Source organism: Monodon monoceros, unplaced genomic scaffold (genome assembly GCF_005190385.1).
Source record: "Monodon monoceros isolate NGI ecotype Baffin Bay Population unplaced genomic scaffold, NGI_Narwhal_1 Super_Scaffold_12, whole genome shotgun sequence".
Classification (NCBI taxonomy): Eukaryota; Metazoa; Chordata; class Mammalia; order Artiodactyla; family Monodontidae; genus Monodon; species Monodon monoceros.
The window spans coordinates 52,532,546-52,549,414 of record NW_021703768.1 but is presented as its reverse complement, the minus strand read 5'-3'; the positions used below and the strand labels follow the sequence as shown (position 1 = coordinate 52,549,414).

Here is a 16,869-nt window from a genome sequence, read left to right as displayed (position 1 = left end):
ACATTGCAGAAAATTTGAAAAATCTATTAAAAAGTATAAAGAAAAAAAACCATATTTTGCTTCTAAAGAAGCAAATTACTGGGTTTTTTTTCCATTATGGTTTATTACAGGATATTGAATATAGTTCCCTGTGCTGTATAGTAGCACCTTGTTTATCCATTCTATATATAATAGTTTGCATCTGCTAATGCCAAACTCCCAGTCTCCCACCCCCCACACCCTAATCCCCCAAACTATTGTTAATATGACAGAATCAGAATTAGAATTCTTCTCTAGTTCAAGAATAGTATCAGAGTCAGAGAGAGGATGGGGCCGGGGCGGGGGTGGGTGCAGGCAGGGGTCTGGGGCTGGGTATTAGGAAGGGAGGGGCGGGGGAATAAAAAGGGCGGAGGTGGAGAAGGGAGCACGTGAGGCAAGGTGATGGCCCACCAGGGAGGAGCAATGGCTGAGATGCCCACAGTGGCAGCCGGGCCTGGCGAGGAGACCACGCACGTGCACCTCAGCCTCCAGGGGCCTGCCCGCCAGGGTCTCCGCTCCGGACCCCGAACCCGAGGAGGTGCCGGGTCTGGGCCAACTGCCCATGGAGCTGCTCGAGATGGTGCTGAGCCACGTGCCCCCACACGTGCTGTTCGGGCACTGCCGCCGGGTGTGCCAGTGCTGGTGTGACCTGGTGGACTGCCAGGACCTGAGGCTGAGCATCCTGGCCCAAGACTGTGCCGCCCTGTCACCTGTCCTCCACATCTACCTGCCCTCTGCCGACGACCTCAGGCCCTGCATCCTGGGCTGCTTCTGCGAGTGAAGACCGATAGGACGCAACCTCCTCCAGAACCCCAAGGGCCTAGAAGGCTTCCGGGACTGGATGATGCAGAGCAGTGGAGACGGCTGGGGAGAGGAGGAAAACTTGGAGGTCAGGCCTGGGGCCACTTCCCAGGACTCCTTCCTGTCTGCCTACAAGGTGGTGTCACAAGAAGGAAATGTTGGACCTGGAGGAGGAGGGTCTGTGGCCAGAGCTCCTGTATAGTGGAAAGATTGAGATTTGTGTCTCTGCCGGGTGGACAGACCAACAAGGCACGGCCTGTGTATATGAGCTAACTGTCCAACTTCTAGATGCCAACCAGACCATGCTGCATAATTTCTCTCCTATGCCTGTTTCCATCCGGCAGGGTAGAAACAGTGTCCGCTTTGAGGTCAACCATGTGTTCTTCAGCTTCAAGATTGGTGTCCGCTTTGTGTCTGTTGAACACTGGGTTTGGGACTTGGGGTTCTGGCCTGAACAAAATGGAATCTATCTGCCCAATGCCAGTGTGATTCCACAGGTACATCTGTTCAAGTGAAGGACTGTCCTTGTAAAACAACCTGACCGTACTTTCCAGGACCTGGGACCATTAGCTGGGCCATCTCATTAATCAGGCGCTTATAGCTCCTGGCATCCTCGGATCTGCTGGGGCCCATCGAAGGTCCTACTGGGCCCTGTCTTTAGAATCTGGAAGCTACTAGAAGAATGTTCTTCCATCAGATTTACAGCTGCCGCTGCTGTAAGGCAGCCCCTGGTCTATTGAGTGGAAACCCACAGTGAGCACAGGGAAATGCTGGATTGGGAGAGGCCCTCACCCTCCCCTCACACCAGGCCCTTGAAACCACCTTTTGTGGTTTCAAGACTGGGACCAGGATTCAGAGCTCATTGCTCACCCTGTGAACAATGAAGTAGTCCCCTGAGCCCAACCCTACCCTGAATTGTATGGTGTATAAAATCATTTTGTTGTTTTGAAATTCTTTTCAAACATGGAGAGAATAAATATATTTTATTTATAAAATATCTGCCAATCATAGGTAATAAAGGTATTATTTTGCCAAAAAAAAAAAGAATAGTATCAGTAGTTGTTTGTCATGGTTATTAATACTGGTCAGCATTACTTATGGTTCTTCCGTTCTCATGGTAAAATTATACTTCCCTGCCCTCTTATGATTAGGTAGGAAGAGCTGTGTGATTTCCCTTTAACCAGTGAAATTATGAGTAGAAGTGAAGTGTTAACTTCCAGGTAGAAGCTGTTAAGAATGGATTTATGATGGTTTGCAGTAAATCCCTCTCCCTGCTGTAGTGAGGTGGTCCAGGGGGTTGGAACCTCAGTGACCTGTGCCCCCTGATCGTGGACAGTAGGGAACAGAGCCTCTCTTGTCTTCACCAACCCTTGAGATGCTGCGTGAGCAAAAAGCAAATCTTTGTTGCTTTAAGCCATTGAGATTTTAGAGTTATTTTGACAGTTACAGGAGTATTTAGTGATATACTAGGCAGTAGATAGATACTGCCTAGATACTGCTAGGAGTTTACGTGTATGTGTTTACTATATAATGACAGTATTTGGATATCGTCAAGGTAATACTTTTAAATAAAGGACTCAGTATACTTCTTAATCTTTTATAAATAAAGTGGATAGAACTCAGCTTGAGGTAGAATATGTGTGAAAAATTAAAACAGTTGAGGAAGCCCTGTGGGGTGGCAAGGCTGAGGCCCTTCCCTTCTCTTCCCTTCCCTTCATCTTCCTTTTTTTCTTCCCTCCCTTCCTCCCTTTGAAAAGAGGGGCCAAGAGGAAGGGGAGCCATGTAGCCAATGACCCCATCATCCTTTTATTTATTTGCTTTTTCAGTGAATATGTATTAGGTGGCAGCTTTGTGTCAGATAGTATTTGTTGTATAGAAGCTCATCATAACAGACATATTCCTTCTAATTGCTGAAGGATCTGGCTCTTATTTATAGGCTTAGGAAGAGTTTGTGTGTGTGTTTGCACATGTGCATGTGTGTATGCACATGCCCATATTGTGTAGGCACACATGCGTGCACATATGAATGCTCACCTGGCCTTTTATGGTCAGTTCTGGGGAAAAGAACCGTTGGTCCTTATTCAAATGTGCCTAGATTCTTATCTACCTAAAAGGGACTATTGTCATGCCTTAGTGTGACGCTCTGTGTATTTGTGTGAGAAAGAGTTTATATGTTCACTGACTGCTATTAGGTTCTAGGTTAGATGAGGGGTGGGGAAAATATTATCTTTAGCTGTTCTAGTTTCAGTTTACTTAGAGACGGACTTATTTTTGGTTAAGTGTATCTTTCATACAGTGGTTTTCAAACATGAGTCATAGCTTATTTGTGGTCATAAAATCAATTTAATTGGTTGTGAATAGGATTTTTAAAAAAGAAATAAAAACCATCAGAGTGTGTCGCAAACTGTGAGGGTGAATATTGGTGTGTTAATCTTTTGTTTCAGGGGTGTGTGTGTGTGTGTGTGTGTGTGTGTGTGTGTGTGTGTTATCCTGGGTTGCAATGTGAAATGTATTTCTTACTGTAGGTTGCTGTTAAAAATATTTAAAGCACTTGTTTTAGTATATGTAGTAAAAGTCGGTGACAAAATAGGATTTATAAAGTTAAATTATAGACAAATAATAGAACTTTATAATATGTTTCTACTTAGAATGCTAAGGAGTTCTGTATTTTAAAGAGAATATTAAGACAACTGTTATAGCATTAACAGAAAATGGAGAAATTTTGAATTTTTAAAATTTAGATATTATTAATGATTGAACTATGAGACATAGAAATTACTATTGAGATTTGAGGTAAAATAAATAATATTCCATTTTGTTAGATTTAGTTTTTATTTTTATATTCTAGGAGATTCAGGTGTCTGGGGATTGAAAAAAAATTTTGCTTTATTGGAGCTTTTGGAACGACTACAGAATGGACATATTGGTCAGTATGGAGCTGCAGAAGAAGCCATTGGGATATCTGGAGAGGTACTGATTGAACTTGTTGAAATTTTTGTTATCAGCATGAATTTTTTCTTTTAGTTTAAAATATTTGCTATTAGATGCACAATATTACCTTACTTACCCCAGCAGGTAGGAGTCCAGAAACACAACTTTTCATTACATTATAGTTCTGAAGGCAACAAAATCCCCAACCAAACAAAAGTAAAACTGAAATTTGAATTCTCTGAAAATGCTGTACCCAAAGTATGTTTAGTGTATAAACTTGTTTCCTTATCATCATTAATTCTATCTAAGGGTAAAGTGAAAAAGTAAGAAGATTATGGATGAATAAGAAGGATGTGTAAGCTACATTAAAGCAGAGGATGCAAAAGTGAATCATTCAACAGTAAAGCACAGAGAGAGAAAGAGGAACTCCATGAAAGGTGCCTTTTAGTGTAGAGGCAGAATGCCTTAAAGATAGCAGTGGCTCCTGAGGGAATTACTATTAAATATCTTCATGAAAAGTTAAATTGTGCATAGATGTACTCTCTTTATCCAGACAGGTAAGTATCCAGTAAATATTAGAAGACCATTAACACAAATTAAAGTACTTTTGTTTTTTTTTTTTTTGCGGTACGCGGGCCTCTCACTGTTGTGGCCTCTCCCGTTGCGGAGCACAGGCTCCGGACGCACAGGCTCAGCGGCCATGGCTCACGGGCCCATCCGCTCCGCGGCATGTGGGATCTTCCCGGACCGGGGCACGAACCTGCGTCCCCTGCATCAGCAGGTGGACTCTCAACCACTGCACCACCAGGGAAAGCCCCTAAAATACATTTTTAACACATAAAATTGTCTGCATAGCTCATAGACTGTTCTGATTATAGGAATAGTTGTAGTAAATAGCAGTTGATAGTTTTGATGATCAACTTTAAAACCACATGTTTAGTATGAAGGAAAACATGTCAGATTGCTTTTTACTTCTCTTTTATTAGATTATGATTTCCTTATATAAAGCGAATCAGTGAAATGGATTTCAAACTGAAGCACTGTTTTCTAAAATTTGCAGTTTTTTCCCATGATTTATCTTTTATCTTTATTTTGAAGGCCATTGAGTATTATCTGATGTTGGTCTTATAAATTATTTATCAGGTCTGGAAAACAGAAGACACGACTTTTAATTTTACACGTATATATTTCTCATAATTGCAAACAAAACTGTTTAACTTTGGGTTCACTTTTTTATTTAGTGTGATATTGAATGACATCATTGATATATTTTCTAATTTTTATTTCTGCAAAGATTTATACCAAATTTTTCCCTTTCTAATTATGGCCTTTTATAAGCAGAAAAGTTTTCAAAGATTCTTGAATATCTGACATGTAAAATTTACAACTCATAGTGCTTTTTACTAATTCATAAAAATTATAAATATTTAAAAGGTTACATATAACATAGGGTTTTTGTTGTTGTTGTTGTTTCTTAAATCAGTGATTTTCAACCAGGATAGTGCAGTGGACTCACCTGTGGAGCTTTAGAAAAAATACACAGCTTCCACTTCATCTCTACCTATTGAGAAATAAGTGTTTCTCAGGTTGGGGTCTAGGCATCTGTGTTTTTAAAAGCTTCACTTGGTTATCTAAATAACATTTGTGCTTCTCTTCTTCTATACATCATGCTGACAAGTAATATTTAAAGCAGTGAGGATGTATTTACTATCAGTTTTTTCAGTCTTAAAAAAAAAAAGACTTCTATCCTCTATTGTCAGTTTCTTGCGTGTAAAGTGAGGGGATTTTGCAGAAGATATCTTTACACTGACTGTGAATCTATAACAATGGTTTTATTTTTGACCTCAAATTCATAGCATATATTGATAATTAATTTTGGAAATACATTCTCACTTACCTATAGAAATGAGTAGCAAATTACCTTTGTACTTAATTACCAGTATATTTTTATGTATAAAGTCTGGTCAGTTAAAAAAAAGATTATGGGCTTTTATATTTCAAAATTTGGCATGTTATTTATTTATTTTTTTTGGTTGAACAACAGAAATTTATTTATCTTGTCACAGTTCTGGAGGCTGGTAAGTCCAAGATCAAGGTGTTGGCATTCTGAGACCTCTTCTTTTGGCTTGTAGGCCACGGCTACCTCACCCTGTGCTCACCTGGCCTTTCCTTAGGACATGTGCACAGGGAGAGAGGGAGGGAGATCTGTCTCTTCCTCTTCTTATGATGCCACCTACTAGATTAGGACCACATCCTTATGACCTTATTTAACCCTAATTACCTCCTAAAGACCCTATCTCCAAATGCAGTAACACTGGGGGCTGGGGCTTCAATATATGAATTTTGGAAGAACACAGTTCAGTCCGTAGACCTGGGAAAGTCTATTCTAGGAAGGAAATAAAGATGAATGGGAAGGAGGTAAAGGAGACAGTAGAAGAAGAGAGACATTCTGTGATGCTTACTCAGATGTTTTAGAAGTCTGACACTGAGGTGAGGGTAAAGGATTGAAATAGGATCCTAAAAGTACACAGGAGCTACTTTTATTAATACTAAAATTACCTATTGGGAGGCAGGTTCTGTGCTCAGTGCTGTAAATGCAGAAAACAGTAAGACAATGTTCTTGCCTTCATGCAGCTTATACCTAGTTGATGACACAAACAAGTAGATGATTTCATTATCGTGAAAAGTTCCAAGAGACTATCTCAGTAATGGTAGGCTTGGTTATAGGCACTATCTCGTCTGCTGAAAATAAATAAAGTGGAATGAATTCACTAAAAATTATTTTAAAAGCATTAAAGACCTGATAAGTTAGGAACAAAAAATCAGGCCAAATCTGAAGGGAAAATGGAAATTCACTGAGATACAGGAGCAAAGAATGTGCTTTTGCCCTGAGGGCATTAGCCTATTCAGGAAAATGTCTGGGTTTTTTAATGGCTTTCAGTGGTGAGGAGGCATAAGTCAAATACCAAACCCACACCTAGATGAGACATCCAGCAGAAGACCTTCACAATAAGCCAGGACACCAGTTGAAACAGACATGCTATTGCATAGAATTAGATTCAGAGTTTGAATCTTTGGATTGTCCAAGTAATACCCATTTTTGCACTCATATTAAGGTGGTCCACTATTGATAATAAATCATGAAAAAATAAATATGAATCCCTTTCTAGAGTAAATTACCTTCACCCTAGGTCTCAGTTACCTCTCTAAATAATTTTTTTTGTCTTTCCTTGTATTTCCTTTTTATTTTTCTTTTAATTGGGGTATAATTGTTTTACAATATTGTGTTTCTACTGTACAGCGAAGTGGAGTTCCTTGTGCTATACAGCAGGTTCTTATTAGTTAACTACTTTATACATATTACTTTATACATATAACTATAAGTTAACTTATTAGTTAACTACTTTATATATATACATATACATAACTACTTTATACATATGTATAAAGTAGTTATTAGTTAACTACTTCATACATATTATACATATTAGTGTATATATGTCAATCCCAATCTCCCAGTTCATCACACCCCCCACCCCCTGCTTTCCCCCCTTGGTGTCCATACGTTTGTTCTGTACATCTTTATCTCAATTTCTGCCCTGCAAACCCGTTCATCTGTACCATTTTTCTAGATACCACATATATGCGTTAGTATACAATATTTGTTTTTCTCTTTCTGACTTATTTCACTCTGTATGACAGTCTAGGTCCATCCACGTCTCTACAAATGACCCAATTTTGTTCCTTTTTATGGCTGAATAATCTTGCATTGTACATATGTACCACGTCTTCTTTAGCCATTCTTGTGTCGATGGGCATTTAGGTTGCTTCCATGACCTGGCTATTGTAAATAGTGTTGCAATGAACATTGGGGTGCATGTGTGTTTTTAAAATTATTATTAAATAGGAATTGCTATTTTTTAAAAATTTATAATTTTATTTATTTATTTATTTGGCTGTGTTGGGTCTTCGCTGCTGAGAGCGGGCCTTCTCTAGTTGCGGCGAGTGGGCTTTTCATTGCGGTGGCCTCTCGTTGTGGAGCATGGGCTCTAGGCACGTGGGCTTCAGTACTTGTGGTTCGCAGGCTTTAGAGCACAGGCTCAGCAGCTGTAGCGCATGGGCTTAGTTGTTCCACGGCATGTGGGATCCTCCCAGACTAGGACTTGAACCTGTGTCCACTGCTCCGGCAGGCAGATTCTCAACCACCATGCCACCAGGGAAGCCCATGTGTGTGTTTTTGAATTATGGTTTTCTCTGGGTATATGCCTTGGCTTGGGATTGCTGGGTCATATGGTAATTCTATTTTTAGTGTTTTTAAGGAAACTCCATACTGTACTCCATAGTGGCTGTATCGATTTACATTCCCACCAGCAGTGCAAGAGGGTTCCCTTTTCTCCACACCCTCTGCAGCATTTGTTGTTTCTAGATTTTCTGATGATGCCCATTCTAACCAGTGTGAGGTGATACCTCATTGTAGTTTTGATTTGCATTTCTCTAATGATTAGTGATGTTGAGCAGCTTTTCATGTGCCTCTTGGCCATCTGTATGTCTTCTTTGGAGAAATGACTGTGTAGGTCTTCTGCTCATTTTTTGATTGGGTTGTTTGTTTTTTTGATATTGAGCTGCATGAGCTGTTTATATATTTTGGAAATTGATCCTTTGTCCATTGATTTGTTTGCAAATATTTCCTCCCATTCTGAGGGTTGTCCTTTTGTCTTGTTTATAGTTTCTTTTGCTGTACAAAAGCTTTTAAGTCTGCTGATGTTTTTTGACCCACCTCCTAGAGTAATGGAAATAAAACCAAAAATAAGCATGGTGTATCACATGATTGCTTTGTGAATATTGAAGAATCCTTGCATCCCTGGGATAAATCTAACTTGGTCATGGTGTATGATCATTTTAATGTATTGTTGGAGTCAGTTTGCTAGTATTTTGTTGAGGATTTTTGCATCTGTATTCATCAGTGATATTGGTCTGTAATTTTCTTTTTTTGTAGTATCTTTGGTTTTGGTATCTGGGTGGTGGTGGCCTCATAGAGTGAGTTTGGGAGTGTTCCTTCCTCAGCAATTTTTTGGGAGAGTTTGAGAAGGATGGGTGTTAGCTCTTCTCTAAATGTTTGATAGAATTCACCTGTGAATCCATCTGGTCCTGGACTTTTGTTTGTTGGAAGATTTTTAATCACAGTTTCAATTTCATTACTTGTGATTGGTCTGTTCATATTTTCTATTTCTTCCTGGTTCAGTCTTTTAAGGTTATACCTTTCTAAGAATTTGTCCATTTCTTCCAGGTTGTCCATTTTATTGGCATAGAGTTGCTTGTAGTAGTCTCTTATGATGCTTTGTGTTTCTGCGGTGTCCGTTGTAACTTCTCCTTTTTCATTTCTAATTTTATTGATTTGAGTCCTCTCCCTCTTTTTCTTGATGAGTCCAGGTAAAGGTTTATCAATTATGTTTATTTCTCAAAGAACCAGTTTTTAGTTTTATTGATCTTTGCTATTGTTTTCTTTGTTTCTATTTCATTTATTTCTGCTCAGATGTTTATGATTCTTTCCTTCTGCTGACTTTGGGTTTTTTTGTTCTTCTTTATCTAATTGCTTTAGGTGTAAGTTTAGGTTGTTTATTTGAGATGTTTCTTGTTTCTTGAGGTAGGATTGTATTGCAATAAACTTCCCTCTTAGAACTCTTTTGCTGCATTCCATAGGTTTTGGGTCATCATGTTTTCTTTGTCATTTGTTTCTAGGTATTTATTTTTTAACATCTTTATTGGAGTATAATTGCTTTACAGTGGTGTCTCTAGGTATTTTTTCATTTCCTCTTTGATTTCTTCAGTGATCTCTTGGTTATTTCGTAGCGTATTGTTTACCCTCCACGTGTTTGTGTTTTTCACATTTTTTCTCCTGTAATTGATTTCTAATCTCATAGCATTGTGGTCGGAAAAGATGCTTGATATGATTTCAAGTTTCTTATATTTACCAGGGCTTGATTTGTGACCCAAGATGTGATCTATCCTGGACAATGTTCCATGTGCACTTGAGAGGAAAGTGTAATCTGCTGCTTTCAGATGGAATGTCCTATAAAGATCAATTAAATCTATCTGGTTTATTGTGTCATTTAAAGCGTGTGTTTCCTTATTAATTTTCTGTCTGGAATGTCTGTCCATTGGTGTAAGTGAGGTGTTAAAGTCCCCCACTATTATTGTGTTACTGTTGATTTCCCCTTTTATAGCTGTTAGCATTTGCCTTATGTATTGAGGTGCTCCTGTGTTGGGTGCATGTATGTTTATAATTGTTATACCTTCCTTTTAGATTGATCCCTTGATCATTATGTAGTGTCCTTCCTTGTCTCTTGTAACATCCTTTATTTTAAAGTCTATTTTATCTGATATGAGTATTGCTACTCCAGCTTTCTTTTTATTTCCATTTGCATGGACTATTTTTTCCATCCCCTCACTTTCTGTCTGTATGTGTCCCTAGGTCTGAAGTGGGTCTCTTGTAGACAGCATCTATATGGGTCTTGTTTTTGTATCCATTCAGCAAGCCTTTGTCTTTTGGTTAGAGCATTTAATCCATTCACATTTAAGGTAATTATCGATATGTATGTTCCTATGACCATTTTCTGAATTGTTTTGGGTTTGTTTTTTTAGGTCCTTTTCTTCTTTTGTGTTTCCCGCTTAGAGAAACTCCTTTGGCATTTGTTGTAGAGCTGGTTTGGTGGTGCTGAATTCTCTTAGCTTTTGCTTGTCTGTAAAGCTTTTGATTTCTCCATCAAATCTGAATAAGATCCTTACTGGGTAGAGTATTCTTGGTTGCAGCTTCCTTCCTTTCATCACTTCAAATATATTGTACCACTCCCTTCTGGTTTGCTGTGTTTCTGCTGATAAATCAGTGGTTAACCTTATGGGGAGTTCCCTTATATGTTATTTTTTGTTTTTCCCTTGTTGCTTTTAATAATTTCTCTTTGTCTTTAATTTTTGTCAATTTGATTACTGTGTGTCTGGGTGTGTTTTTCCTTCGGTTTATCCTGCCTGGGACTCCTTGCGCTTCCTGGACTTGGGTGGCTATTTCCTTTCCCATGTTAGGGAAGTTTTCAACTATAATCTCTTCAGATATTTTCTCAGGTCCTCTCTCTCTCTGTTCTCCTTCTGGAACCCCTATAATGTGAATGTTGGTGCATTTAATGTTGTCCCAGCGGTCTCTTAGGCTGTCTTCATTTCTTTTCATTCTTTTTTCTTTATTCTGTTCTGCAGCAGTGATTTCCACCATTTTCTCTTCCAGGTCACTTAACTGTTCTTCTGCCTTAGTTATTCTGCTGTTGATTCCTTCTAGTGTATTTTTCATTTCAGTTATTGTATTGTTCATCTCTGTTTGTTTGTTCTTTAATTCTTCTAGGTCTTTGTTAAACATTTCTTGCATCTTCTTGATCTTTGCCTCCAATTTTTTTTCCCTGAGGTCCTGGATCTTCTTCACTATCACTATTCTGAATTCTTTTTCTGGAAGGTTGCCTATCTCCCCTTCATTTAGTTCTTTTTCTGGGGTTTTATCTTGTTCCTTCATCTGGTACATAACCCTCTGCCTTTTCATCTTGTCTATCTTTCTGTGAATGTGGTTTTTGTTTCACAGCCTGCAGGATTGTAGTTCTTCTTGCTTCTGCTGTCTTCCCTCTGGTGGATGAGGCTATCTAAGAGGCTTGTGCAAGCTTCCTGATGGGAGGGACTGGTGGTGGGTAGAGCTTGGTGTTACTCTGGTGGGCAGAGCTCAGTAAAACTTTAATCTGCTTGTCTGCTGCTGGGTGGGGCTGTGTTCTCTCCCTGTTGGCTGTTTGGCCTGAGGTGACCCAGCACTGGAGCCTGCAGGCTCTTTGGTGGGGCTAATGGCGGATTCTGGGAGGGCTTGTGCCAATGAGAACTTCCCAGAACTTCTGCTGCCAGTGTCCTGAAGGTGAGCCTTAGCTGCCCCCTGCCTCTGCAGGAGACCCTCCAACACTAGCAGGTAGGTCTGGTTCAGTCTCCTGTGGGGTCACTGCTCCTTCCCCCTGGGTCCTGGTGCACAGACTACTTTGTGTGTGCCCTCCAAGAGTAGAGCCTCTGTTTCCCCCAGTCCTGTCTAAGTCTTGCAGTCAAATCCTGCTGTCCTTCAAAGTCCAGTTCTCCGGGGATTACTTTTCCTATTTCCAGCCCCCCAGGTTGGGAAGCCTGATGTGGGGCTGAAAACCTTCACTCCAGTGGGTGGACTTCTGTGGTATAAGTGTTCTTCAGTTTGTGATTTGCTCACCTAGTGGTTATGGGATTTGATTTTATTGTGATTGCGCCCCTCCTACTGTCTCATTGCAGTTTCTCCTTTGTCTTTGGATGTGGGGTATGTTCTCTGGTGAGTTCCAGTGTCTTCCTGTCCATGATTGTTTAGCAGTTAGTTGTGATTCCGGTGCTCTCACAGGAGGGAGTGAGCGCATGTCCTTCTACTCCACCATCTTGAACCAATCTCTCAAAATTTGGCATGTTATGATGATTGGGGTTCAGTTTTAAAAAAATTTTTTAATTGAAGTATAGTTAATTTACAGTGCTATGTTGGTTTCAAGTGTACAGCAACATGATTCAGTTGCTGTACACCTGAACCATGATACATATATTCATATACATGATACATATATTCTTTTTCAGATTCTTTTCCTTTATAGGTATTACAAGATATTGAGTATAGTCCCCTGTGCTGTACAGTAGGTCCTTGTTGTTTACCTGTTTTATATATAGTAGTGTGTATTTGTTAATCCCAAACTCCTAATTTATTTCTCCTCCCCCTCCCTTGCTATCTATCCCCTTTGGTAACCATAAGTTTGTTTTCCATGTCTGTGAGTCATTTTCTGTTTGGTAAAGGGGTTCAGTTTTAATACATTACTTTTTTGTTCATCAGAGCATCATTCGTTGTGATGAAGATGAAGCTCACGTTGCATCTGTATATTGCACTGTATGTGCAACTCACTTGTGCTCAGAGTGTTCCCAAGTTACCCATTCAACAAAGACATTAGCAAAGCACAGGAGAGTGCCTCTAGCTGATAAACCTCATGAGAAAACCATGTGCTCTCAGCATCAGGTGCATGCCATTGAGTTTGTTTGCTTGGAAGATGGCTGTCAAACTAGCCCACTCATGTGCTGTGTCTGCAAAGAATATGGGAAACACCAAGGTCACAAGGTATGAATATAGTTAAACTGGATGACTCTACCTAGTTTACCAGCCCACCATTTATTTTCACTGACTTGGTTTTTTATGCTAAGAGTAGAGATCAAAGAAGAGCTAAATGATGAATGAGTTGAGCTTGGTAGCATGAAAAGAAATGAGAGATTTATTTTCTGAATATTACAACAAAAATTTCAGAGTCCTCATGATTCTTTCTTCATTGAAAAATGGCTTTGCAGCATGAAACAAAAGTTCTTTTCTTTGTGTGCCTGTTTTTGTAATGCACTGGATTATTTTGATAATTATGTCTGTTGATGAACTAATGCTTGTGGTAAAATTTTAGAGAGGGTTTCTTGGATTCTTGTTTAGCAATAAATTGACTTCCTAATTTTAAATTATTTCTTTGAAAGGTAAATAGTTTTGGGGCAAAGGCAAATTAGTATTTCTTATGCTGTGTTTTTTGTAAATGTGTTATAAAAGCCTCTTGCGGCTGATGGTTTTTCATTAATAGGAGCCATTTAAGTAGCATTTTATATCATTAGTCAATACTGTGAGTTCTTTTCTATAATTATGTTGCATCTTATAGCATTCAGTATTGGAACCAGAAGCTAACCAGATCCGAGCATCAATTTTAGATATGGCTCATTGCATACGGACCTTCACTGAGGAAATCTCAGATTATTCCAGAAAATTAGTTGGAATCGTTCAGCACATTGAAGGAGGAGAACAAATAGTGGAAGATGGAATTGGAATGGCCCACACAGAACATGTATGGGTTTTTTTCTTCCTCACCCTTTTCCTTGTCACTTTTTCACCTTGTAGGATTTATTGAGCAATTATATTGTGCCAGTACTGTACTGGTCACTGGAAATAAGTTTTTTAAAAAGTCTTTGTCTTTATGGAAATTTATAATCCATCATGGAAGAGAGCCAGTTTCAAGTGTGGTAACTGTTACTTTGTGGGGGAAGTACAGGATGCCCTGGCAGTGTGCATAAAAACAGCAATAACTTGGGTAAGTTGTAGAAGGCTTTCTAGAAGATGTGATGTCTAAACTGAGATTTGAAGGAATTTAGTCAGGGAGAAGAGTGGGGTGGGGAGTGAGTTGTTCCAGAGAGGGAAGCATATGTTAAAATACATGGAAGTGAGAACTGGACATATTGTAGAAACTTAACTAAGTTCACTATGGTTGAAGCTTTGAGTATTGGGGTGGGGCGTGGCAAGAAAAGATGTTGGAGAGTTAAGGGCCAAATCCTGCAGCATCTTGTTAGACATGTTAAAGAGTTTGGACTTTATCTTACAGGCAGTGATGAGCTGTTGAAGAATTGGCGTAGGAATAACATAATCAGGTTTGCATTAAGAAAGGTTGCTCTTTAATATAAAAAATGGAGGAGCAACAAGATTGGAAGCAAGGAGACCTATTGTGAGGTTGCTGAAATTATCTACTTGAGAAATGTTTATGGCCCATAATACTAGAGTAGTGAGAATGGAGAGGAGTACATGGATTTGGGATTTTAAAGAAGTAGAATAGTGATTTACTGATAATATTAGTGATTCATTGATAATATTGATTGGATAGGTACTTTGCAGGTATAATGCCTAGATTTCTACCTTGCCCAACCTGGTGGATGGTGATATTGTGCTCTAGTGGGGAAGGAAGAAGCATTTGGGAGGGGATAATGGGACCAAGGTGATAAGTTTAATTTGGATGTTGAATTTGTTATTTCTGTGAGATAAAAGGAGATACCCTTCGGTAAAATGAAGAGTCAGTGGGTGTTAGGAAGTGTGTCTAACTTTTAAGAAGTTTGGCTAGGAGAGAAGGAAGGAACTTAGGTGGTAGTGGTAATTGCATTTTAAAATTGAATTATAGAGGAGAAAGGGATATTTTCAGATGGGAATATAAAGTACAGGGACAGACACAATGTATTGTTTTTCTTTTGTAAAGAAACAAAGTTAAGCTAAGTCATTGGGGAATAATGCTAGAACTGCTCTCTGTCAAATATAGTAGCCATTAGCCTCATGTGGCTATTTAAGTTTAAATTATTTAACAGTTCAAGAAAATACAGAATTTACTTCCTCAGTCTCACTAGCTACATTTCAAGTACATTTTACGTGCATGTAGCTGGTGGCTACTATATTAGTCAGCACAGATATAGAATATGTCTATCATCACATAAAATTCTATTGGACATTTTTGTGCTACAGTGGAAATATTTATTCCCTCAGCAAATATTTATTGAACACATCCAAAGTGCTAGACACTGTTGAAGTCAAAAATACCTGCTTTTGCAAAGTTTACATTCTAATGTGGGGAGAGAGACAGTACATAAGTAAAATACAGAAGTATGTTATTAGATACTTTGGAGAAAAATAAGGGAAAGGGGGAATGCACTTTTATATGGGGTGTTTGAGGACAGGCTCCCTGAGAAGGGGCATTAAGCAGAGACCTAAAGGAGATGAGAAAGGGAACCATGCTAATATTTGGGGGAAGAGCATTCTAGGCAGAGAGAAGAGCAAGTACAGAGGCCCTGAAGTTGGAGTGTGCCTCGTGTGCTTAAGAAACTTTGAGGAGGTTGAGTTAGATAAATTAGAATGATTGATGGGGAGCATAGCAGGAGTTGAGGTCAGAAAGGTTCTTAAAGGCACTTGCTTTACCTTCTTCCAGGAATGCCCTTGAAGATATTCACATGGTTCCCTCTCTTACCTCTTTCAGGTCTTAGCTCAGATGTCTCTTTCCCAGGAAGTCTGTCGTTGAACATCCCCTATAAAGGACTTTGGCATTTACTCTGAGTGGGAAGCCACTGGAGAGTTTTGAGCAAAAGAATAATTATCATTCTGACTTAACATTTAAAAAGGATCAGTCTGGCTTCTGGGTGGAGAATACATTATAGGCAGCAGAGGTAAATCTAGTGAGCCCAATTAGGAGGCTATTATAATAATCAGGTGAGAGATGATAATGGCTTCAATCAGGTTGGCAGAGGTGAAGGTGGTGAGGCATGATCAGATTCTAGATATATTTTGAAGTCAGCAGAATTTGTTGAGAAACTAGTTGTGAGATACGAAAGAGAAGTGTTAAGGGTGACTCCAATTTTTTTAACTTGAATAACCTGGAAGATGGAGTTGCCATTTATTGAGATGGAGGAAACTAGGTTCAGGGTTGGGAGAGACTGGAGATTAGGTATTCCTTGTTGCTTGAAATGTCATTTAAACAGTTGGATATCCAAAGGCTGTGGTTAAGGGGAAAAATTTAGTGTGGAGATAAACATTTTGGGATTTTAAGGATATAGATTGTATTTAAATTTTCATTATTTCACATATAAAATCTTCGTTAAGGTTACAGTTGTTTAAAACTTATTTTTATTGCCTTAGGTACCAGGTACTGCGGAGAATGCCCGGTCATGTGTCCGAGCTTATTTTTCTGATCTACATGAAACTCTGTGTCGTCAAGAAGAAATGGCTCTAAGTGTTGTTGATGCTCATGTTCGAGAAAAACTGATTTGGCTCAGACAGCAGCAAGAAGATATGACTATTTTGTTATCCCAGGTTTCAACAGCCTGTCTCCATTGTGAAAAGACTTTGCAACAGGTATGTGGTTTAAACATGATTAGGACATAGTTTAAGAAGGAGGATTTGTAAGCTTAAGTATATCATTACCAGAGGTACACACTAGTCTATTTTATTAATTTAATAAATATTTTTATATTATTACTCTGTGTTACTGTGGGCATTAACATTGTGCTTAGGACATGGTCTCTAACCTCAAATTGCTCCACTCAACCACATCAGTGTCCTCTCTTTCATGTGTCTTCCCCACCATAAAACCATAGGTTCTAGAACCTCTCTAACTTCCTGTCATTCTTCAGTCATCCCAAGCCCTTTAACCCTTCTTTGCCAAGCATATACTATTCTTTCTGCTTGATGGGCATATGTCTCCCTTTTCTGATATTGGAAAT

General features: G+C 39.1%; 1 protein-coding gene across 2 annotated transcripts in view; it reads left to right on the top strand.

Annotated features, from left to right (window-relative positions):
- TRIM23 (tripartite motif containing 23) overlaps positions 1 to 16,869 on the top strand; it is a 39,195-nt gene that overhangs the window by 7,010 nt on the left and 15,316 nt on the right. The window contains exons 3-6 of one of the 2 annotated variants that reach the window (XM_029218051.1): positions 3,668 to 3,789; positions 12,656 to 12,934; positions 13,506 to 13,688; positions 16,286 to 16,501. In XM_029218051.1, the coding sequence (XP_029073884.1) occupies positions 3,668 to 3,789; positions 12,656 to 12,934; positions 13,506 to 13,688; positions 16,286 to 16,501 (800 nt within the window). Of the gene's footprint in view, positions 1 to 3,667; positions 3,790 to 5,667; positions 5,829 to 12,655; positions 12,935 to 13,505; positions 13,689 to 16,285; positions 16,502 to 16,869 lie in introns of those variants that run through there. The other variant, XM_029218052.1, reaches the window with a different exon arrangement.